A 23,303-nucleotide genomic window follows, 5' to 3' on the forward strand; every position below is an offset into this window, starting at 1 on the left:
CTAACAAATGCTGGTTTCCCTTGCTTTTGCTTTTATCAACTTTTAAACTCAATTTTTCCGAGTCAGAGGTCTCTGTGATGAGGAGGATGATATGCACTGTGTTAGTCACTCACGATAACAGGGCCAGGAAGAACTCCAACTGCATTAGTGCAGAAAGGTGACTTTGGATTGGGATGAGCCCTTTGGCTGCTGAGGCTGGTGGTGTTAGAAGCCTTTAAGAAGCAGCAGCAGTTAGTCAGGCACTTGTGGGCATTAATATCCCCAAAGTTTCCAGCCAGGCTGAGTGGGGAGAGCATCCCATAAGGCTGGACTTTTCTTGGAGGGATGCAGGTTGTTGGAGGCTCAGTTAAAGGATGTGGGGCAGAGGTGGCTGTGGGTAGGTGGGGAAAAGGGGGCAGAAGAATCTCTGCTGGCTGAACTGTGCCCTCCTCCAGCAGCAAAGCCTCAGTTTGCAGCTTCCAGCAGCCCTTTGTGGAGGGCAGCTGTTTGTCAAGGCTGCTGTGGGATGTTGGGATGCCGTGCTCCCCTCTGGCTCTGGGATGTGCCAGGGCTGAACATCTCCATGCAAGTGGCAGGGGGGTGATGGCAATGGAAGACTGAAACCTTTCAGCTCTTCTGATGACCCTCTGCTGGCACCAGCATGGGGGAATTCCTCTTCCCTTGTGCTGCTTTTGAAGAAGATCCAAGTCTTGGGATTCCGTACAAACCCTTCTGAAGCTTTCCCACTCCCTCGGATGTGTTGGGGTCAGCTCTCAGAAGTGAAGACAGTGGAACCCCAGTTGGATGCTGTCCTGGGTTACAAAGCCCTCAACCTCCTGAAATCCATAATTTTCTCGATGATTTTATGGTTGTGCTGGAAGTTGTGACATAAATGTTGAACTGAGGTTTCCAGCAGGATGAATAAGCATCCATAGGAGTTGGAGACTGGAGCTGGGATCTGGAGTGCACTAACTGATTTTAACAGGACAAACCAAAGTGTTTTGCATCATTCTTCAAAATTAATGCCTAGGAATGGACTTTCTAATATATCAACTGTTTGCTGACACTCTGCCTGGACTTAGAGTGCGTTTGGAAAATGTTTAATGATAAATAGTTTGGGCTCTTAAACAGTGAGATCAATAATACCTGGAGTTGTGAGTTTCTCTGGTGCCCAAAAGCAGGTCTTAGAGACCAGTCCTCAGCTATCCATGACTTGAAAACTCTAAATTAGTTTGGATTTTCAGGGATCCCTTCACACCAGAAGGAGCTGTTTGCTTTAATTTTTTCCTTCCCACTCTCTTATGGAAGAAAAGAGAATAAAGAAATACTGAGTGTGGTTTTAACATATTGTACCAAAAAAAAAAAAATCACTAAAAAACCATTGCAAGCTGTCTGGAGGCCAGCTCTGATCACGAGGAACCCCAAAGTGCTGTGTAAACTTGAACTGTTATTCAGTTATATCAGCTGAGATCCACTTGGGCATCCACTGGCACAAGTGGCTCTTGGGGACACTTCTTGGAGCAGCTCAAGCAAGAAGCTGAAACTTTCTTTATTTTTTTTAAATTTACTTTGGTTTTTTTAGTCTCCTGTTTTGTACCTCCTTCTCCAGGGAACTTCTGCCTCGATGCAGCCAATATCTCTTACCTATAATTCTTCTCCTTAAATGTAAATCTCGTTTTCTCAGGTCATTCCCCATTGGATAACTGCTGTTGTTACACCCTCAGCAAAGGAAAAAAAAAAATTAATTTTGAGGATGGTTAGCTCAGCACTTGGAGGCTGTTTTGGGTTAGGGATGGATGTGTCTGGTGGTGCAGTTTGGTGCTGCTGTGAGGTGTCCCCTGTCCCCTCTTGTCCCCCTCCTGCCAGTGCTGACTGGGCACAAAGCTCACCCCACCAAAACGTGAAGGATTCTTTCTGAGTGTTTAGCTCCCTGTTCCAGCTCACTGTGGGATCAGATGGAAAATGGAAAGGGATTAATAAATGCACAAAAGAGGGCTGGGGAGCTGGTCCGGCCTCTTGGCTTTGGCTATTGGGTGGTTGTGCTGTCGGTTATTTCCTGCCATGCTGGATTTCTTCTCTGGGTTTAATCCATTGCTGGTTTAAAGGTGTTTCAAGGCACTTTTCCTCCCAGGAGTTATCTTCCTTGCCTTTCTCCTTTTGGTTCGCTCGCTTTCCTCTTCTAACTGCTGATGAGAGGTAGAAAAACAGAGGAGCAGAGCGAATGGAGGGAAGTTAAACGGGGAAGAAAGAACAAATTTCCATATTCCTTGTCCTGATTTGTTAGGGTTCATGCTGGATTTTCAGTCGAGGAGGTTAAGTTTTGTCTTCTGGGTTTGATGAAGGCTCAGGAGTGTGTAAGGAAATGGTGTTTTCATCTGCTCTTCAGAATCAGCTCTCAGCACAGAATCAAAGGCTGCTGTGCTCTCAGAAGTGTTTTACTTCGAATGGAAAAGAAAATAAAGCTGCAGCACTTCCAAAAGTGCAGATGCATTCCTGAAAATCTTTCAGGGGGTTGTGTGGCTCTGCTGCTTCAACTCTTGCTACGAGTTTGATTTAAAATGAGCTCCTAAATCTGTTAGGAGTCTTGCAAAGAGGCTCGTTCTGCCTGGCCCTGGGTGGAAACCACACAAAGGCACCGAGCTCTGCAGGAATTCCTGAAGGAGCCAGAGCTGCTGGCATGTGCACAGGAAAGGGTGCATAAATCTGAAATTGTGGTTTGTGACACGCCTCCATCCACTTCTTTTTTTTTCCAATTAGGTAAATCAACTTAACCTGACTCTGCAGGAGAAGGAATGCTGCTCACCTGCATAATTAATATTTTGGTAAATAGAACAGCGTCCTCCCAGAATTCCAGGTGTTTTCAGTGAGAGCAGAGAGAGTGTCAGGGCTGAAAGGGTCAGAGGTCCTGCTGGGAGAGAGCCCCTGGAATGTGCTGGCCCTGGTGTCACATTCACCACGTGCCCCTTGCTCCTCTTGAACTGCAAGACTGAAAAATAAATAATAAGCTTTTATATATAGAGAGAAATATGGCTAGTCTTGTTCCGAAATAATTCCAAATATATTATTCTGGAATTACACACTTATAAACTGGATAGAATTAAAATTATGTAAATTGTGCTGTTAAATGGCTGACTTTTTTCAGAGGAGCTTGTACTAAGTGAAGGAAACTTGTTTGGTAGAGCTGTCTTGATAGATTTCAGAATGACAGGCTCCACATCAACTTAATAACATGCAAGCAAGGGTGCAAATTTATCATCTCTGCTAATTGCAAGTCTGTTGTTTTTATACTGCCATCTAGGCCTCAGCCCCTGTTGGAGACCTGTTCTGTTTGGCACTGTGGAGGGGCTTGATAAAGGATATTCTGCTCCTTAAAAGCTTAAAAAAGAATATTTTGCTGTTCATGTATGTAGAAAAGAGAAAGGCAAACACCTGCAGGAGAACAGGCTTCCTTCACCCGTTGTATATCACGCTGTGATTAGAACAGATCTTCCTCAGGAATGTGTTGGAACAGGGATTAATATGCCAAATTTTGGGCTTTAATTCTGTGCTGTCCCATGAGTGAACTTCACTGTTTTATGGGGAAACACAAAGTTTCACCTATATTGCCATCCAGAATGTTGGAAAACTCTCTACAAATGATCTGACGAATACTGTCTACAAATGATCAGGTGGAAAATATCTTCTAAATTATAGGTAGATTTTAGCTCTGTGCATATCTGTGAAGATCACAACTTTAATGTCAATATTCAAAATAATTTGCTTGAACATGTCTGTCTCAGTTTTCAGTTTTCCTTTTCAGTTTTTTTTTTCATAACCTGCATTTTTATTTATGTTTGGAAGAGTTGTTCATATTCCTTCCTGTGTGTGAAAGAAAAGCGCATGGAACAAGGAAAAAATTTTGGATGTGATGAGGCTATGTTGAGAGCTTTGTTAAATACTTGGGGTAAACAACAGGGGTAGTAGTATTTTTTTAATGAAATTTCTTGTAGTTAGCGTGGTATTATTGCATTTATCAAGTGTTACTGATCTGTTTCGATCTATCATCAATTAATTTGATTTTTTTTTTTTTTTTAATCTCAGCCAGGTTATTCTGATCAATCCCAAAAGCACCCCTCAACATGCCAGAAAATCCAGCAGCAGGTAGGTGGTCTGAAAATGATTCTTTTTGCTGAGCACTGAGCCAGGCAGCTCCATTGCTAACCTGGCCTTGTCTGTGGTGCAGATAAGCAGCAGGTGCTGCAGATCCTGGATCGGCTGCAGGCGAAGCTGCAGGAGAAAAGGGATTCCCAGCACCAGGAGAACCTGGCTGTCCTCAGGAGCACCCTCAGGAGCCCCCTGTTCAACCAGATCCTGACTCTCCAGCAGTCCATCAAGCAGCTGAAGGAGCAAGTGAGTGTGAGATTACTGCTGTTGGTGTGGCGGTGACTCTGGGCCAGCGGAGCTTGGATCAGCGTGTGTTAACGAGGGTGCTCTCGTTAATAAGCTGTAACCTGGTGCTAGTGAGTGTTGGGCCTTTTCTTCATTCTGTGTCTGCAGAGGCACTGCTGAAATGACAAGTGGTTTTGCGACCAGGAGGTCATGGGGCAGCGTGCTTTGGAAGGGATGCAGGACAGGCGGGGTTGTGTTGGAAAGAAACATCTGCAAAAGACATCAGCTGCAGTGTTTGGAGTCCTGAGCAGTGCTGGAACTGGGATCCTTTGTTTTTCACTGCAGCTAAGTGCTGTTTATCAGCCCACTGGCAGCATTTTTTCCTCCCTAAAAGACAGCATCGCTTAGTTCCTGTTAATTTTTACAAGAATGCTTAACCTGCTTTGGCAAGTAACGTGTAGAAAACCCAGCCTGAAGATTTGCCAGGCTCTGATGCAGCTGTGCCCAAGCGAGTTTTAAAATGACTTGGCTTCAGCAGAGGTTGGAACTCGTGTGGTTTGGTTTGTGAAGCCAAGTGACACTTGATTTTGTGCACATGGGCATGGACAGGTCTCACCCCGCAGCTAAGTTAAAATCATCAGCAAACTCAAAACCAGGGAGTGACCAGCAGGGTGGGTGTCAGGGGGACAAAGGTGTCCCTTGCCAGGTGTATTGCACGTGTTCCTGGCCTGGTGGTGGCTGTGCCATTCATTATCCATCCTTCCTGAGTTCCAGAAATGCTGTATCCCTTCCTTCCAAGGCTTGGTTGCACGTCTGCAGGCTGTTAAACAAATGTATGAAAATGCAAATGTATCCAAGAAGTGGCTGTGACACAGTGGGGTTTGTGTTTGGAATGTTCAGGATTCTCATATCTAGAAAATTTGGGTTTTCTTGAAATTCTGTATAAGCGTGGGCAGCTTCATTCAGGATGGGATTTTCCAGTTTGTTTTGTCACATTGGGAATATTTTTCATTTCTTCATTATCAGTGAGGACTAGAAGTGCAAGTTCCAGCAGAGATAACATGTTCAGTGGTAGTTTGTACCCTAGGCTCTCCTTGGGGAGGGGATAATACAAACCAGGCCTCAGGCTCCTGAATGACTCAAAACACTTGAATTTTTGTGCCAAAAGTTTTATACAGGTTTCCCTAACAGTTGCAGCAGTGCTTGAGAGCCTCTTTAGGGTTTGGTGCTTTTGCATGTGTTGTTTCTGGAATACCAGGGTGAAAAGAGGGTAAAGGGCAGAGGAGAAGCATGAAAGAAACAGAGAAAAATGAGTGGAGTAGAAACACAGCTGAAACATTCAGGGAACTCCTGAAAAACATTTAAATTTTATAGGGTAGCTTGGTTAGAGATTATGTATTAACACTGCCTGATTTATACAGGTGACTATATTTGTGTGAATGGGCAAATGTGAACACAGGTTTTTTTGCTCCTTGGGCAGCCTGCACATAAAATGGTATTTGTGGAAAACCCTCCTTTTGTTTTCAGTAGCTGTTCCACACCTCTGCTCATTCTCAACAGCTCAATTACATGCCTCCCGACCGCTCGGTGGATTTCGATTTTACCAAGAGGGGGCTCTTGGTGTTTGCTGACAAATCAGTCACTGCTGGGACACCTTGCACTTCACCTGCACCCAGGGCATCAGCCTTCGCTCCAAACCTGCCAGTTAATGAATTTAACATGATCATCCAGCGAATGGCAAAGGTAAGGCTCTAAGGTTTAGTGAACCAAACTTTTCTTCATTTTGGAGCATTTCACTCTGCTTTTTTTTGTTGTGTGTCTGGAAGCATGGTGCCTCCTAACCAGGAGAGAGTAGAAGTGTTGAGAACTTTTCCCTCTGGAAGATAATGTCAGCAATAGGAAGTGGCTTGGTGGCTTGTTTTGTTTTTTTAACTTCCATTGCCAATTTTCTGTTTTACTTTCTACCAAACGCACCAACGTAGTAAGGAAGTTTCAGCTGCCAGAAAACATTTTTGGTATTTGATGACACTTAATTGAAAATGGACATTTTCAGCAGAAAGTTGTTTTGATGGAGGCACTTGTTTATCAAGTACATTTTAAATTGGAAATGTACCAACTTTATGAACAGTGCAAAGGATTAAAAAAACCTAGCATGCAATATTTTATTTAACTCTTTATTTATTATGTCTTAACATTGCCAGGCAGATGCAGATGTACCAAATTCCTTAAGAATTTTTGCAGGTGCAGACATCTACCCATGTGGGATTGGCATTTACACCACAAATGTATTGTTCTCTGTTATTTTGAGCCATTAATTTAATTGCTTAGTCATGCCTTTCTGTATTAAGTAACTGTTGCTAATTGACTACCTTAATGTAGCTGTAATATTTTGAGCATTACTCTTCTCATTAGTGTGTCATTAACTCATCAGAGATAAGATTTAGCAGTAAAGGCTGCACCTTATTTGGAGTAAAAGAGCTGTGATAGCAGTGCATTCTCCCAGCAATATTTCCCAGTAAACAACCCCAGCAGTTTTGTATTAGAACTGAAAAGCAGGCAGTTGCAAAAGCAAACTTTTTTTAGCATTAAGTGTGAAGCTGCAGGGAGGGCGAGGAAATTATTTTCTTTATTTAAAAGCTGCAGCCTTTTGAATGCACACCTAAAAATCAGCATTAAAAGCAAGGGGAGCCAAAAGACAAGTAATTTAGTTTAGCCATACAGCATTTCCAGAAATCCCAAATATATTGCTCTAGACAGCACTTCGTTCATAGTTTTCATCCAGTTTGGAATTCATCTCATAATGTGAATGAAGTGTGAAAGCAGCTCTTAAATTCCCTGAGGTTTCAGAACCTCAGAGTGCTTGCATATCCAATACGTTGCCATATTAAAAATAATAAATGGAGGAGCTTTTATAGAAATAACATATTCAGTATTTTGCCTTTGTTTAGTCTTAGGAGGGGAATAATTCTCCCAGCATTCATAAATTTTCAACTAGCTCATTCTGTTGCATTGAAAATTAGTAAATCATTTTATCTTCTGTTTTATTAGGGGAGACAAATAGAATCAATAACGATTGATAAACCTTCTGTTGGAGGGCTTGGATTCAGCGTGGTTGCCCTTAAAAATCCCAGCCTGGGAGAAGCTGGTATCTTTGTCAAGGAAGTCCAGCCAGGAAGCATAGCTGACAGGTGAGATCTTCATAATTGTGCTGGAAAATTGTATTTTCCGTGGAGGGAAAAGTCATGACCTTCAGGTTGAAAACTCAATCAGAATAACATGTTTGTCTGGGTTATCTGGTGGGATATTTTGGTGGTGGTGGTGGTATCTTGAGTTCTGGCTTTTCAGCTGAAAGGGACTCATGTTTTGAGGATCAGGTTTTCAGATGAGTTTTAAATTTCTGAGCCATTCGTAAATGGAATTTCCAGAAATCATGACTCACTTTGGAGAATCTTGAGTCCTGATTAAAAAACCAAAAGAAAACTCAGAAAAGAAAACAAAGAAAATAAAAATTAGATTCCGTTTTCATTTTTATGCATTGTGTCACTGAAATATTTAATTTTTTTCCCTTTATTTATGTGCCTCTGACAATGCCCTATTTGTAGTTGGTTTTACTGTTTGTTTCCTGTGTAAATTTAGATCCACTCCTCCCAACAGATCCCTGCACAGATGTCATCCTAGAATCGAGGCTTCAGGCAGTTTCTTCCTGTATTGTCTGTGGGTTTTCACCCAACAACAAAAGACAGAGCAATCCTTTAAAAATAAAACGCGATTGTAAAACCACAAGAGTTGGCACGAGACAAACGCAGTGCTTGGAATTATGTCTCAAGAAAAATGTGTCTAGATTTCAAGTCATTGGTGTCACTTTTTAAATAACACATGTCAGGAAGTGCCAACGCAGGATGACAAAAAGAGTGGGGAGAGGTTGGAATGATAATGGCGATGGGCCCGCAGAGAACACACCAGAGAACTCTTAAAGAAAAGCATATTAAGGCTCTTTCAAAGTGGAGACAGATGGACTGATCCGGATGTCAGAGGAGGGTGAATATCTCACTTTAGGATTTGATGACCTGCTGCTCACTTTCTTTGATGAGAGAATCTGAAATATGGTTAGTGCTCGAAGAAAGTGATTTCTGGGAAACGTCTTAAACGTGGCACGACAAAAAGGAAGTTTCAAATGCCTTAGTTAAGATGTGCAGTTACATTGTTTGGGAGTTTATAAATTTCCCCAGCATGCTTCCCGTTTTGCTTCTGAGACAAGATCTCCTGGAGACTTTTTTGGATTCCTACAGAGCTTTGAAGGCAGTGTCTGTCTATGTAACAGTTTGGTCTCGTGCTCAGAATGAATATTTAACAAAGGAGATGAGTGATGGTTTCTCTCTTGTCACAAATCTAAATTCATCACTGGGGTGAATTAACTGTGAAATTTATATTATCTCAAGGTAGCAACTGAACTGCGTGTTGCTCCAAGAAAGTTTCACGTCTGAAGCTTGATACTATAAATTTTAAGTAAAATATAAATATGCAGCACATCAATCTTTAGAATAAATAGTGATACAAAACAGCATCAAAGCCTGAGTTGTGGGTTCTTAGAGATGGCATCATGTAGTGCTAAACATAATGAAGAATAGTTCCTACTTTATTGTGTAACTACAGAAATACTTTCTTCTGCTTTGTAGTTCAATATAATCAAGAAAGTATAAGGGAACTGCAAATAAATTTTGCACAGAAGCAGAGTAAAGAAGTGAGCAAATTTCTGTGCCATGACAAAGCTGGAGCAAAATGTGGCTGGGCAGTTTGGAGCAGTGTGGGTAGAATGGAGTGTGTAAGCTGGTGAGGGCACCCTAATAAGCAGATTTTTAAAGCACATAAACATTTAACCTTGCAGGACTGTGTGTTTTTCCTGTTCACATTTCAGTTGCAGGAGCCTGACGTGAAGTCACTGCGCTGCATTAAAAAATTGCTTTCAATGTTTTGTTCAGGGATCAAAGACTGAGGGAAAATGACCACATACTGGCCATTAATTGCACGCCATTGGATCAGAACATTTCCCATCAGCACGCCATTGCCCTCCTCCAGCAATCCACAGGATCCCTGCATCTGGTGGTGGCTCGGGAGCCACTTCAGGGGAGCAGCAGAGCTGCCTTGCTCAGTGATGTAAATCCACCTGAGACTGTGAGTTCTTGCAATACTGTCCAAATCAGATTTCGAGCTGGGCTGCGTTTTTATTCTTTAATTATTTTTTTTTTCTCCCGTGGCTCTGAAGGGTTTGTGTTATCAAGAGGGATTTTTTCCTTTAATCAGATTTTGTGTGTGATGACATTTCATTTAGAGTCACCACACAGTAAGCACAGAGCTTCCATTGCAAATCTGTGTGGTGGAGTTGTTATAAAACAGATCCTGGGTTTTTATGGGATAGCAGAAGCTTTAGTGGATCACCATATTCTTATCAGCAGGGTCTGTTCAGCACAGGCTGATTGGAGCATTTTATGAGAATACCCAGCTGAAACCTACTTGTGCTCAGCAATTAAAGATGCTCTGATTACCTCTTAAAAGAGAGTAAACATAACCTGCCATGAGCACTGCTTGGAACAGCCCAACCAATTTAAACTGGCACTGCTCACACCAAAAAAAGCCTTGTCTTTGTTTTAAAAAACAAACACAACTTATCTGTTAAAGAACCTCTCAATCCCTGTTTATTTATCAGCTTGGGTTTTTTTGGTTTTTTGTTTTTTTTTCCATCTGCAAATTTCAGTGATTGGGAAGCCTTTTGTTTTTGTGACAAAGGAGAGCTTGTCACTGGGACATGTAATAAACCAGGGCTGAACTTCCATCTGTGTTCCACCCATATGGTCCAGGTGGCTTCCCTGAATTCGGACAAACTGCACACCTAAATCCAGGGATTGCAATATTGGAATCTGAATTTATTATGCTAGTAGATTCTGATGAAAATCTGGGTAAAAGCAGTGTTTTTCCTTATTCTTAGCAATTATTTCCCTCATGATTATTACAGAGGTAGTGAAATCTGAAGGTTTTAGTGGATAATCAATATTGTTTATTGCGCTGAAAATTTTAAAGAATTAAATTTTAACTGCTTTTTCATTGAAAGATCTGCACTGAACAGACTAACAAAATAAAATACAAATATATATCTCTGCAGGGGGTCTTTAAACTTCTTTTATGATATTTAACTGGCTTTGGCAAAGATTTTCAGTATGCTAATAAATCCTTTATTCGCAGAAGACTTAAATCTGCCTACTTTGCTCCATTTGGGCCTGTATGAGATATTAATCTGACAGAAACATTGGCTGGGTTTGGGTTGCTTAACAGCTTTGTTATTTTCAGATTGTCTTGTAGAACATAAGGTCATGGTGGAGTGTAGCTTAGAAATTTGCTTCCAATCCAGTATGGCAGAATATTGTGCTGTGCTATTAATTCAGTGCTGAATGGGGGTGTTCAGAGTGTGTAAGTGAAATAACAGAAATGAGAATTTGGGCAAGGCTGAGTGAAAGCCGGGCCAGTGCAAGCTCCTTGCCTCTGTTTTTCCCTCTTGTTTGCAGTACTCTGGATTTATGAAAAAACCAAAAGGATGCTTTTCATTTTGGCAGGAAAACCTTAAAATTGCTTTTTCTTAGTCAAGCCTTTTTTTTTTTTTCCCCCTGGTATCCTGTTACCCTGAGAGTGGAGGACAGAAAGAAATGCGTGTTCAGAAACAGATGAGAGAAATCCCACTGCGTGTTTACGAGGAAATGGAGCTGAGTGAACAGAATCCCACAGATCCTCCAGCCTGTGGGGTGGAGACAGAAAACCGCTCTGATTAATTCTCCTCCCCGCTGCACGTGAAACGTTAACAATCAAATGGTCAAAATTAAAATCTCCTGTTTTTATTAATTGCAGATTCACTGGGGCCACGTCGAAGACGTTGAGCTGATTAACGATGGCTCGGGATTAGGCTTTGGAATTGTAGGAGGAAAGTCGAGTGGAGTAGTTGTAAGAACGATTGTTCCTGGGGGATTAGCAGATCGGGTAATTTGTTATATTATGTCACTTCTTGTTTGATTGCAAAGTGTAATTAACCGCTTCTGACAGTCTTAAAATAAACTAATATACTTCAACAAAGGGAAGCTGGTAGCATCAAAGTCTGAATGCCAGCACGTGCTTCATAAATAAATAAAGGTTGAAGGTATGATTGAGGAAAAAGTCAGCACCTGATATAAATTAAGCTGTTCCTCAGACAAGATTTGGCTTTTGTAACATTGTTGAACGTGCAAAAATTCTGAAAAGTTGCCTGATATTTGGCACAGTTTGCAACATCTATGGGGACAAACTCTCCCAGTGAATTGTCAGGCAAGAAAATCTGCCCTCCCAAAGTCACTGCAATGCAGGATTCAGTTTAGAGATTGAAAATGTCCTATTTTCAGTGGGTTTCAAGATTTGGCTTTTGTGACATTGTTGAACGTGCAAAAATTCTGAAAAGTTGCCTGATAATTTGGTATTTTCGGCCCTTGGTCAGTCTGGGTCAGGACAAATTCTCTGTAGAATTTGGCACATTTTGCAACACCCCATGGGGACAAACTCTCCAAGTGAATTCTCAGGCAAGAAAATCTGCCCAACCAAGGTCACTGCAATGCAAGATTCAGTTTAGAGATTGAAAATATTTTTAATATTTTCAGTGGGTTTCAGTGGAGGGGAGTTTGATCCCTGCCTTGCAGCCTGACCAGTAGTTCAGGGACACGCTTAGGTTTGGTGCAGATCCTTTTGAAGTTGCACAGTTTGCTCCCCTGATTGTTTGTCTTTAGAAATTCAGTGCTAAGTATTGCTGCATTTCAGGGCTAGAACACTTGCAGTAACCAAACAGATTCAGATTTTTCAATCAAATTTGGTCCTGATAAGTTAAAATATCTGAGGACCAGAGCCCCTGCAGACAAAAGAGAGAGGCAAAAGTAGCTCCTCTAGTACAGGATGGAATAAAAGCTGGGAATTTGGAGAGCTTTATTGGAAAATGTTGGCTTTTTCTCAACCATCTCCCTCAGAACCTGCTGTGTATAAATGAGTATATTTTAAATTTTTGTCTAGCACCTGTTTTGCTGTAAGGAATAAAGTGTTTTGGCTATGAAGCATGTAAGCTAAGAGCTCACCACATCATTCTCAGCTGAATGAGACATCATTAAGAACATGTGAAATAATGAGGCATGTACATGCTAAAATTGGATGAGTTTGTAAATGAGTTTGAGTTGGTTCTGAGAATAACTCTGTGATTGCTGTATAAATCAGTGCACTAAAGGTGGTGGGGCTGTGCTGATCAATACCAGCTGAGAATTTGGTGCTAGAAGTTCCTGCTTGTGATGGGAACGATGGTGTAGGTCATAAATCATAATTATCAGGTAAAAAATGGATTGTGTGGAGTCTTGTTACCTTCAGTGGATTTACTCACTGAAGTTGGAGAATATAGAAGTATGAGGGAAGAACTCTGTCAAAAACTCCTAAATCAAAACGCTGTGCTTATATTCTAACTCCTACCTGACGAGGAGTATTCTGTGAAACAGAACACACAGCAATCTGTGAGATTATAAAACATTGTTGCTGCCTGTTTTCTCCTAAATGAGCAAAACAGTGGGAAAAACAGCCCATAACTGTGCAAGCAAGTCCTTGAGTTGTTTAAAATGTTGCCACGGTGGTCATTTCTCCTGGCATTTTCTCACATTGGTTCTCATGGCCGTGGGGATGCCCCTGCGCACAGTTTCGGCTTTGTGGTGGAACAGATACTTTGTGCACGGGCTGGAAACACTTTCTGCCATTCGGTTTGCCTTTGAAGGACGGGAGGCTGCGGACGGGAGACCACATCCTGCAGATTGGAGGGACCAACGTGCAGGGCATGAGCAGCGAGCAGGTGGCCCAAGTGCTCAGGAACTGTGGGAATTCTGTCAGGATGATCGTGGCCAGGGAGCCCAAGTGTGAATTCATGGAGGCTCCCCCAGCTCCCCTCAGCTGGCCAGTCAGCACACTGCCTTCCCTTCCAAATGGAAATGTGAGTATCTGCTGCTTCCCTGGGACGTTTTTAAGTGTGTTTGTGGCTTGTGATCAGAAAGGAAGGAGAGAACAGAGAGTTCTTGAGCCCTAAAGTGCTTCTCCTCTCTTGAGTTTCCAGATATATGCTTGTGTTTAAGTGGTCATTATTGCAGCTCTGCCTTCTATAACTTTCCCCTTTTTCCTCTATCTTATTAATACCTATAATCTTGGGATTGGAATGACCAGCTTTACAGAATTTATTTCAGAGTGGCTGATTTAATTACCAAGACCATAAACGTTATCGATAAGTGGTACTTTCAGTTCTTCTTCCTAGCTCGTTGCATTTTTTCTAATCAATCATTTGTAAGTGGATTTAAAACTGGACTGTGAATTTCCCTAAGTCTGAAATCCAGAGAGCCACACCAGAATTATTCAGCACAATCATCTTTTTATGAAACATAAGTGTAATGTTTTCATAGTCTACGCTACTGCCTGTGATAGGAAATATATCTAAAAATTTTGAAACTTGTTTTAGCAAATCTTATCATGGTCATATCAAAGTCTCTTGTTTTTGAAGTCATTCTTTTCAGTTTTGAGTAATTAAAATCAACAAATGCTACACTAAGTGTACAGTAGGTCTCGAAACATAAACAAAGCTGTGCTTGTGTACCATCTGCTGCTACTGTGCTGCTTAGATTTAGGTGTAGAATCTGAGTAGCCTTTTCTTTCTTGTTTGGTTTCTTGAATATGAGTGGAGAGAGCTGTTTTTTTGATTTTTTTCTTTTTTTTTTTTTTTGAAGCACTGTTTTTAAAGGTCAGAGTGGAAGTCACTTTGCTCCGAACTCGCCCCTTTGCTCGCTGGGCACAGTCCCTGCAGAGGCAGAGGCAGATTTGTGTTTTACACCCCTGGGAAAGGATTCTGGGTCCTTCTCGAGCTCCTTTTCTCCCCAGGGTTCCCCAGGAGGGATCGGTGCAGGGTCCAGGAGCTGGGAGGGGTGATCTGCATCCCTAAGGCTGCAGTCTGAACACAGGGATTCTCCAATATTTCACAAGAGGCTCTCCAAGGGAATCAGCATTGCTATGAGGCCCTTCTTTCCTGACTGGATCATATTTTCCAGGGCCCATATTAGGGGAAAAATAAATTTATTTTTTTGGTAGTGGTCATAGTTGTGTTTCCTCCACACAATTCTGTTTTTCTCTCTTCCTGTTGCCACTGATCAGCCCTGAGCACTGTAAATGCTGCAGCTTTTCTAAAATGTGATTCTTTCTGTGTCTTTTCAGTGTCCTTCCTGTTCCTGCTATGCAGTTTAGAGGGGGGAAAAATCATTTCTGAACTAAATAGTGCCTTCATGTGTAGATCTGAAGAAACTCCTCTTCCTGGTGCCAGGAGAAATTTGCAAAAACAGGACTAGTTGTTAATCTGAATGTATTTATTAGTTTAGTGATGATTTCAATGATCCACCATTCAGTTTGTGTCAGATTTATAATGGAACTTATCCCTGTAATCTACTTTTTCTCTGGTTTATGAGTGCTTTCACTAGCTGTGAGCTTTGGAGTGGAAAGTATTTTCCTTTTCTCTTTTTTTTGCAGACCAGCAGAAAGCCATTTTAATAGGTGGTTAGTTATTTTCAGTTTTATATTTATATTTAATTTGCTTTGAATTTCCTGTGGTAGAGAATAACTGAAACCACTTCTGTGTGTGGGCACAAGAAAACAATCTTATTATTTGTACTGTCCAAGACAGTGACAGCAGGGTGCAGCCAGCTTGTGCTGACTGTATTTAGGACTTTGCACTTTGATTTTTCTGGACTTCATTTCAATTATTTTGCATGCTAGCAGGAGTGTCACTTAGAGAGAGAGATGTTTGTAGCCGGAGCAGTGACTCTGAGGAGTTTTTGATGGTGAAAGCAGCTCCTCCAGGCTCTCAAGGCCGCAGCTCCACTCCAGGTGCTGCTCTGGGCTTGTTTGCTGTAGATAAGTGACAGCACCCAAACTTATCTTCATCTCCATCAGCCTCGTATGGAGCAAGGCAGTTGGAAGGCATTTAATGAGCTTAATGACTGTGCTGGTGGAGGGAGGTTTGTGTGATAAGGAGACAGTGCCCATCGATTTCCCTGCATTGAGGAGTGAAATGGGTATGGCTGCTTTTCATAGGGGTCCTTCCAAAGCTGATGCTTGGCAAGCATTTGATTGAACTTCTCTTTTTTCACTCCCTTATGAAATGTTTTCCGTTTTCCCAGTCCCTTTTTTGCTGTTGGCAGCGGCGGGATCCCTCTTGATTTCATCACTTCAACAGACCTTACTCTCATCATCTTCTTTTTGATCTCATTGCTCTGTATCTGATTACAGAAAGAAAACAACTCTGTGTATTTCAATTTATCCCTTGCAATCCCAGATTTATGTGCTTGATTGTTTTTCTCTTTTGGTCTCACCAGTGTCTTTACTGTTCCCCGTTTGAACTCTTGCCTTGCAGTTCTGATTTTTACTGCTCACAGGAGAGTTGCACAGACATCCCAGAGCCAGCTTTGTAGGGACTTTACAAATGAATTTACATTGCATTTAAACAAAAGGAAAAACAAAATCACTTCTCACTTCTGAAGGTCTTAATTAACCTGCAATATTGTAATGGCACTGGGAAATTATGATAATTTTTTACTAACTTGTGCTTTATTTATAGGATAATGACAACTTTTTTGACACCTATGATGTTGAACTTATAAAAAAGAATGGGCAAAGCCTGGGAATAACAATTGTTGGATATGCTGGCGCATGTGATCTAGGTGAGTTGTACAGGATTTAGGGAAATGTTGATCAGGGGCTTCTCAAATACCCTTTATTGACCATGGGGAAAATGAATGGCTCCTGCCTGTGCTAGGAAATGAAGACATGAAATTCACTCAAATTACAGATCAGCATCTTGTATTTGGTGGGAGTTTGTGAAAGGGAAGTGTTAGTGTTTCAGGTTTTTTTTTTATTTTTTTCTTTGTTTTTATTTCCTTGTTCTCATTGGGAGTTAGAACTAATAATCAAACTGCAAACATGACAAAGGACAGCTTTTCTGATTTCCATGTTTCTCTTCTCTTTTCTTTTTTTTTTTTAAGGAAAAATCCTTTTTCATTAAGATTTAAAGTACTAAATTCTTTAGCTGTAAGATGATTGAAGTCCTGATCAAAGTCCTTAAGCACATACTTTACTTTTAGCTTAGTTAGTGCTATTGAAATCAAACGCAGCATGGATTTAAGTGATTGTGGTTTAAAGCCTGGGTAAGCACAAGGATGAATCCACGGAGGAGATGGCCTTTTGTGAGCCATTTTAAGGAAAATATTTGAGGTCAGTGTACAGGTGGTTGTGTCAGTGCTGGGTTTTTTTCCACCAGAAATCCTCAGTTTTGTGTCAGGCTGTGGGAGTGGTAGCGTGCAGATGGTGATGGTTTACAGAATCATCACTTTATGGGCAGAAGGAAGTGTGTGAAAAAGGCTGGAATTAAAAACCTTAAATAAGAAAAGAAGCAAATTAGGTTAATGCAGTGACTTGTTTCTATTCCCTCCCCAACAGAACCTTCAGGGATTTTTGTGAAAAGTATCATACCTGGGAGTGCTGCTGACCACAATGGCCAAATTCATGTTCATGACAAAATTGTTGCTGTAAGTAGAATACTCTGCTTATATATTGCTGTAGAGCTAATACATTTCACATCTCTGCTAAAAGAACAACATAGCAAAGACTTTCTCAAATTAATTAAACCTCCTCTGCTTTGCAGAAGAAATAATTTGGAGGTTCGTGTTTGTTTAGGTAGACTTGTGACAGAAATGAGCTTTGGCTTGCTGTGGCTAAAGTATTATTTTATATTCAAAGAAATAGTAAATAGTAGTTAACTGTGAAAGAGGCAAGCATTTGGATTAAAGTGTTTCAGAGTGGAGAATCTTGGCTTTTGGCCTGCAGTAAAGATGAGCAGCATTAACTTCTACTTGAATTGAATGGGACTCGAGGATTGTTAAGATTCTGCAAGATGTGGCACATTGTTTGTGTTCCTTAATGGCTCTGGAGTGTGGATACAATCAAAATGTTAATGGTCACAATTTAGGTTTAAAAGCCCGAGCTTTATGTGTAGAAAAATGGAAAAACCATTGAATAACAGTGAATTGAATAATAGCCAATTTTGCATTCACAGCACAAGCAGGAATGAATTCCACAGTCTTTTTGTTTTAAGAGATAATATTTATAGAGATATGATTTTAAATTACTTTTAAAATGTGTGCCATGCCAGACCTTCCAAAGTCAGCTTCTCCTCTGTGAGGGCAAAAATTAATATAACCTGTTATCTGCAGGAAAGGCCCTATTGGTGCATGGTCTGACAGTGAGCTGAACAGAGTATTTTGGGTGTAAATTAAAATATCTGATATTGTAAGAATTGGGCTGTTTAGGGGGGATTATACAGACAGTTGTTTGTAGAGGCTTGTGTGGGGCATGTTAGAAATCTGTGAGAAAGCCAGCAGTGATAATGAACTGAACAGAGTTCCAGGTTGGATACTCTGCTTGGAACCTTCATCCAGAGTCCTTGTCAAGCTGGTTTTGGTAAGCAAAAAAAAAAAAAAAAATTAAGGAAAAATCTGTGCATACTTGTATCAGATTAGTAAATTCTGTTTTGTGGTTGTCCCCACGAAAGCAGAAATAAGAAATTACTGCTGTGTTTCCTTTTAGAATGCATTTTGGAAATAAATTCTCATCAGTGAAATGTAACAGATTTAATGAGATTGTTTTGCAAATACTGCTGTCTTGGGAGAGTAACCCTGTAATTCCTGCACTAAATAACGTGGCTGTTGCTTACAGCCTGTGATACTCCACAGCACAGCCTGAGAATGCAGCACAGTTACTGTCATTTGGTACAATTTTCTTGTTTCAGGTTGATGGAGTCAACATAGAGGGCTTTACCAACCAAGAGGTGGTGGAGGCGCTGCGGAACACGGGGCAGACTGTGCGTCTCACCTTGCTGAGAAGGAGACCTTCCTTTGCTCTTCCCTCAGAAACACCTTCAGGGAGAGGTAATTCTGGTTTTCTAGACGCTGATTTTGTTTTTCACTCAGTCTGCAGTTACCTCATTTAACAGTTCAGGACTGGACGCCACATAATCATCAGTTTTTTAAATAGTGCTCTGTAGAAAATGAAGATGCTTAAATGAGGAATGGGAAGAAACTAAAATGAGGAAAATTCAATGCAAAACTTCTGTGTAGTCACCCCACCAAAAAAAAGAAGGAATTAGTGAGGTGGTGTAAATACTTCTTATATTTTGCAGCATATGATTTGGGTTTTTTTAATCTGTTTTTAGAGGGCAGCCATTTGTTCCAATCTTTGTAGGGCCTGAAATTAATGTGGCCCCTAGGAATAAGGGAAAACAAGAAGAGAAGGATAATCTTCACAATGAAAAGCAGCAGAGTCTGCATCAAGCAGGTAGATAGGGCACCTTGCAGTGCCTCTTCTGGGTCTGGTTAAAGGCTACCCTAGTAAATCCATTTTCAACACTGATGGGTTGGCTTAAAGCATCTTTAGCTTTTGCACTGCAGTGCTTTCTGAGGTAAAGATCTGCTTCTTGGATCTAACCAACTCTTTCCACAGTCCACAGGTCGGCTGGGAGTGGGTTCTGTGGTATCTCAGGGTCTGTAATTCTCTGGATCTTCTTCTTTGCATAAAATTTGTCCTTTTCCAGGCAGCAGTGGTCCCCTTTGTTTGGGGAGGGAATTTTTAAGGTTACATTCAGTGGAGGTGCAGTTCTTTTGGTACTCAGGAGTGACTCTCATTAACTCTGGAGAAATGAAAGCCTCCAGCTCAGTGTTTCCTCTTTGTGGTCCTGGTCCTGCACCGATGACCTGAGGTGTGCAGTTTTCTCCTGGGAGAAATTTTATTTATCGTCCTCCTCTGCTGCCAGGGCCTGCTGGGTGAGCAGCACCAGGAGATGGACCTGCAGGGAATTCATATTTATCTCCTCATCAGTGTTACCTCAGTCATACCCATCTTCATGGCTGGGCTCAATAATCCTAGAGATCTTTTCCTGCCTTAATGATTCTGTGATCATCTTGCCCTCACACATCTAAGACTCCTGCAGAGTATTTTCATAATATTCTTCTGGTTTCCATCATCTCTGTTCGTGCTGCAGTTTCCTCTCTTGGCACTGCAGTAGCTTCATCAGAACTCGTGTTTTGAGTGTAAAGACCCTATAGCTGGAGTTCAGAAAAGGCATTTTTTTAGCAAATGGTATTCAGGCACAGGGGCAGGTCACAAAGGCATGGGCTGCTCTGGGGTTTGGCTGACTTTGGCTGCAGGTCTTTCCAGAACCTTCCATTCCCCCACAGATTTCTGGGCTCCTCTACAGGAATTCTGGGTGAATTTATACAGCTTGTGTTAAAGTCAGCATAAATTATCCTTATGCCTTGTAGTTTCTGAGACATGTAGATGTAATAGAGGATTCTAAATTACGGCTGTCAATGAATAGCAATTTTGCTGTGATTGTTGAAGATGTGTCAGTATTAAAGACAACCTGGAAACGAGAGAAATGTAGCAGTTCCTATATTCCATTCTGTTTTACTTTTCTGTCCAAGCCTTGTAACCAGACATCCTTTGTTGTGACTTTTGCATGTTCCCAGAAATAGGAAGCCAGAACAGAGGTGGTTGAGTAGCTGAGAGTTGAGGTTCTCAAGCATTGTTTTGCTATGACAGAGGCTGGAAAAGAGCAGCACTTTGTCTGTCCTGTGTCACTTTTTGGTTTTTTTTTTTACTGCGGGACTTGCGTGCATATTTTACTCCTGCAGAAATACGATGTATGAGATTTCACCTTGGAACAGAGTTTAATGGCCAAGTAAATTCCAAGAGTTTAAATTCCAAAGATAGGTGCTTATTTTGGATGTGGTGATGGGCACTTCATTATAATGGTGCTAAAGTAAATACTGCTAATTTAAGGCTCTGACTAAACTCTGGAAATGCCTTTAGAAGTTTAATGTGAAAGGTATGTTTTATAAAACGCGTATTACTTCCCTTTAAGCCCAGTTGTGTGAAATTCTTATTAAATTGTGTTTCCTGGGGAGGTATTAAACACTAATTCTGGCCAGGCAAAGCCACGCTGAAGCAGTCGTGGTGCAAAGGCAGCAGGGTTTGGGCTGCAACGTGCACGAGGCCTGAAACTCTGTGCTAGCAGAGTGCAGGCAATGAATTTAACAGCAGAACTGCTCCATCCTGCCTTGCAGGAGCTCTCAGAACCCAGAGGGACAATGCTGGCAGTCAGGAGTTTAAGAGATATCTGGGGAAAGAGCCCCAGCAGCAGGGCAGGTAAAGGAAGGGCTTTAATGAAAAGCACCCTTGTGTAGTAACTTTGTGAGAGCAGGAGGAAGCTGCAAGAAAAAAAAAAACACCCCAGTTTTGAAGAAGCTGACAGTTTTGACCAGAAAAGATGATTTTTACAATAGGTTTGTGGTTTCTGCTTTGTGCTTGCTAATTAGAAATGAGAAACTGCCTGGGAGCGCAGGCAGAAGGACAGGCTAAATATGCTGAAAAGTTGTTGCTAATGAAAGCTGTCCCTGGAAGTGTTTTCATTTCTGAGGCCTTATAGGAGACATGGTACATATGTTAGGTCATGAGGAATTCAGCTGGATGAGAGACTAGAAAGAAATTTCCTATTAGCTGCCATGTGGAAAAAGCTGTTGGAGGAAAAAGGAACATTGTAAGTGAATTGAGTGATGCCACTGGAATTGAATATATTCAATCCAAATCCCTTCAGCCCACATTTCCACAGTCCTAAGGAAGTCACAAGCAGAGACTTCAAAGTGTATTTGAAAGAAAGAAAAGGAAAAACTTCAAATGGAGATGTGCCTCAGCACCTGCTCTGAACAACTTGCAGATTTTGGTAATGTGTTTTGGAAGTGACAAAAAAATCCGTATTCAGCCAGCTGAACACAGCTTACAGTTGCTGAACTGAACTTTGAGCTTGACCCTGAGATTCATTACTCCTGGTGAACCTTGAAATCTATATTTGGCTGCACAGTGGATTTCAGGTGCTGTGTGTTCACACTGTTGTAACTCTGTAATAGCAGAAAAAGAGACTCAGGAATTCCTGCCCCTCTGTTTTTCTGCAGATGGAAGGAGCAGAAGAATGCACTGGTGTTCTGGTTTTGATACAGCTCAGAAGTAAAGACAGTGTGCTTGATCATAAATCACACATTAGAAGCTTTAATTTTTAATGAAGTTAAAAACCCTTAACTAGCAGATAAGAATTTTAGCACAATTGGTCTTCCCATTACTTTTTAAGGAGATAATTTATTTCAGAGACAACTGTGGGCTGTATTTACAAACTCAAGTTTTTAATCTTGGTGGGGTGTCGTTTTGGTAGCAGAAAACAGCTATCAGGATTGCTGGAATTCTCAGATATCTGTGTCTGCTTGAGCCTGTAGGTTGAAAATCCTCTGGGTATTTCCAAGTGACACCTCAGTTTTTAGGCTCTGAGCCGGGTGGTTTCTCAGACAGAATTTGCCTGTCTGCCATGGCTGAAAGTGAGCTGGAGAGAACAGGGGTGGGCTGTGCTGTCGTAGAAGTAAACTCCAATCTTTGTTTTTATTGAGTGGAAAACTTCAAAGTTACAGAAGTGTGTAATGAGGATTGTATTGCAGAGCTCTGTCTTTGCAGTCTGCGGAGGTGCTGAAAGCAGAGGCAGCCTGACAATGCCATTTGTGCAGGGTTTTGCTCTTGCTGGGCTCTGAGCTCCTCGTGGTGTCCTCACAACTCCCCCCAGTGAGTATTTTACTCACTGGTTGTGTGCAGAGCCTGAGTTGTGCTTTACATTCTGAATTTCAGCGCGACGCAGCAGCAACACTGAGTGGTCTGTGCCTTGTCTAGACATCTGACAAACTACTGAAGTCATTCAGGGGGGGGAAAAAAAATCCTCCTAGTTTTTGGTAATTTGGCCCCCAGATGCTGCTGCTGTCGCTGCTGGATGGAATTTGCTGTAGAGCTTGATTCTTACCAGTTACACACTGCTCCAGCTTGGAACTTTATATGTGAGCTGAGCTTCTGGCTGAGGTCAAACACAGGGCAGCCAGTCATTTTCTGCTGTCTAGCTCTGTCAAATTGTCTTACAGGACTGTAACCAACTGCCTTGGTTGCATAAGTAAGAAAGCTGAAAAGATATAAATGTCAAGATAGCCAAGTTCCCACGGAAGACTGGTTCAGAACTGGAGCTTATATTAAAGCTCATGTTACTTACTGGCCTAATTAAAGCAGACAAGGCTTTATACCTGCCAAATGTATAAATAAAGTCTGTGCCTGCATTGTGCTGACACGGCCCCTCGATAGCAGCAATATCTTGTCAGGTGTTTTCCTTCTTCAGGGGGCTCGTTTGGGTGGGAGATGATGTTTCCCTGGAGTGGGAAGCGTTCTTACGGCAACAAACGATGAAGTCGTGTGAAATTTGTTTTGCAGCCTGAAAGAATGATTTATTTACAGTACTGCATGGTACAGAACTCACATCTCATCACCAAGCATCACCTCTTCTGCCTCTCAGCTGAATAAATCACACTTTTACAGGAGCTGACATTTTGCATTGTTTTCCTAAGAAAGACATTTTTGATTTGCGCTGTTTGATAGACTCGGCTTAATGCGCTTCCCTTTTGGGGATTATTCCCTCTAATCTTTTATTTACACTGAATTTTTATTGGAGTATTTAGAAGTAAATGTACTTCTGAATGTACAATATGCTTGTAAATTTAATATTCACTTTCATACTTAGGAAGAGTCCCACTCCCTCCAGCACATGAGCTGAAATCCAAATGGGAAAACCTGCTGGGACCAGAATACGAAGTTATGGTATGTTTTATTTCAATAAACTACATTCATGAATGTTATTTCTTTAAATTACAGATCTGTGAGCTTAGCATCACAGGCTGTTTATAGAACAGTTCAGTGTTTGGAAG

At 41.4% G+C, this 23,303-nt stretch overlaps 1 protein-coding gene across 3 annotated transcripts in view; it reads left to right on the plus strand.

The window, feature by feature from the left end:
* Nucleotides 1-23,303, plus strand: part of PATJ (PATJ crumbs cell polarity complex component) — a 143,796-nt gene that overhangs the window by 1,789 nt on the left and 118,704 nt on the right. For all 3 annotated transcript variants that reach the window (XM_063166236.1, XM_063166238.1, XM_063166237.1), the window contains exons 2-12: nt 4,060-4,119; nt 4,202-4,368; nt 5,908-6,090; nt 7,396-7,535; nt 9,327-9,519; nt 11,242-11,370; nt 13,160-13,372; nt 16,031-16,133; nt 16,909-16,997; nt 18,257-18,395; nt 23,120-23,196. In XM_063166236.1, the coding sequence (XP_063022306.1) occupies nt 4,098-4,119; nt 4,202-4,368; nt 5,908-6,090; nt 7,396-7,535; nt 9,327-9,519; nt 11,242-11,370; nt 13,160-13,372; nt 16,031-16,133; nt 16,909-16,997; nt 18,257-18,395; nt 23,120-23,196 (1,455 nt within the window). In that variant the 5' untranslated portion in view covers nt 4,060-4,097. The remainder of the gene's footprint in view (nt 1-4,059; nt 4,120-4,201; nt 4,369-5,907; nt 6,091-7,395; nt 7,536-9,326; nt 9,520-11,241; nt 11,371-13,159; nt 13,373-16,030; nt 16,134-16,908; nt 16,998-18,256; nt 18,396-23,119; nt 23,197-23,303) is intronic.

Source organism: Melospiza melodia, chromosome 11, assembly GCF_035770615.1.
Source record: "Melospiza melodia melodia isolate bMelMel2 chromosome 11, bMelMel2.pri, whole genome shotgun sequence".
NCBI lineage: Eukaryota > Metazoa > Chordata > Aves > Passeriformes > Passerellidae > Melospiza > Melospiza melodia.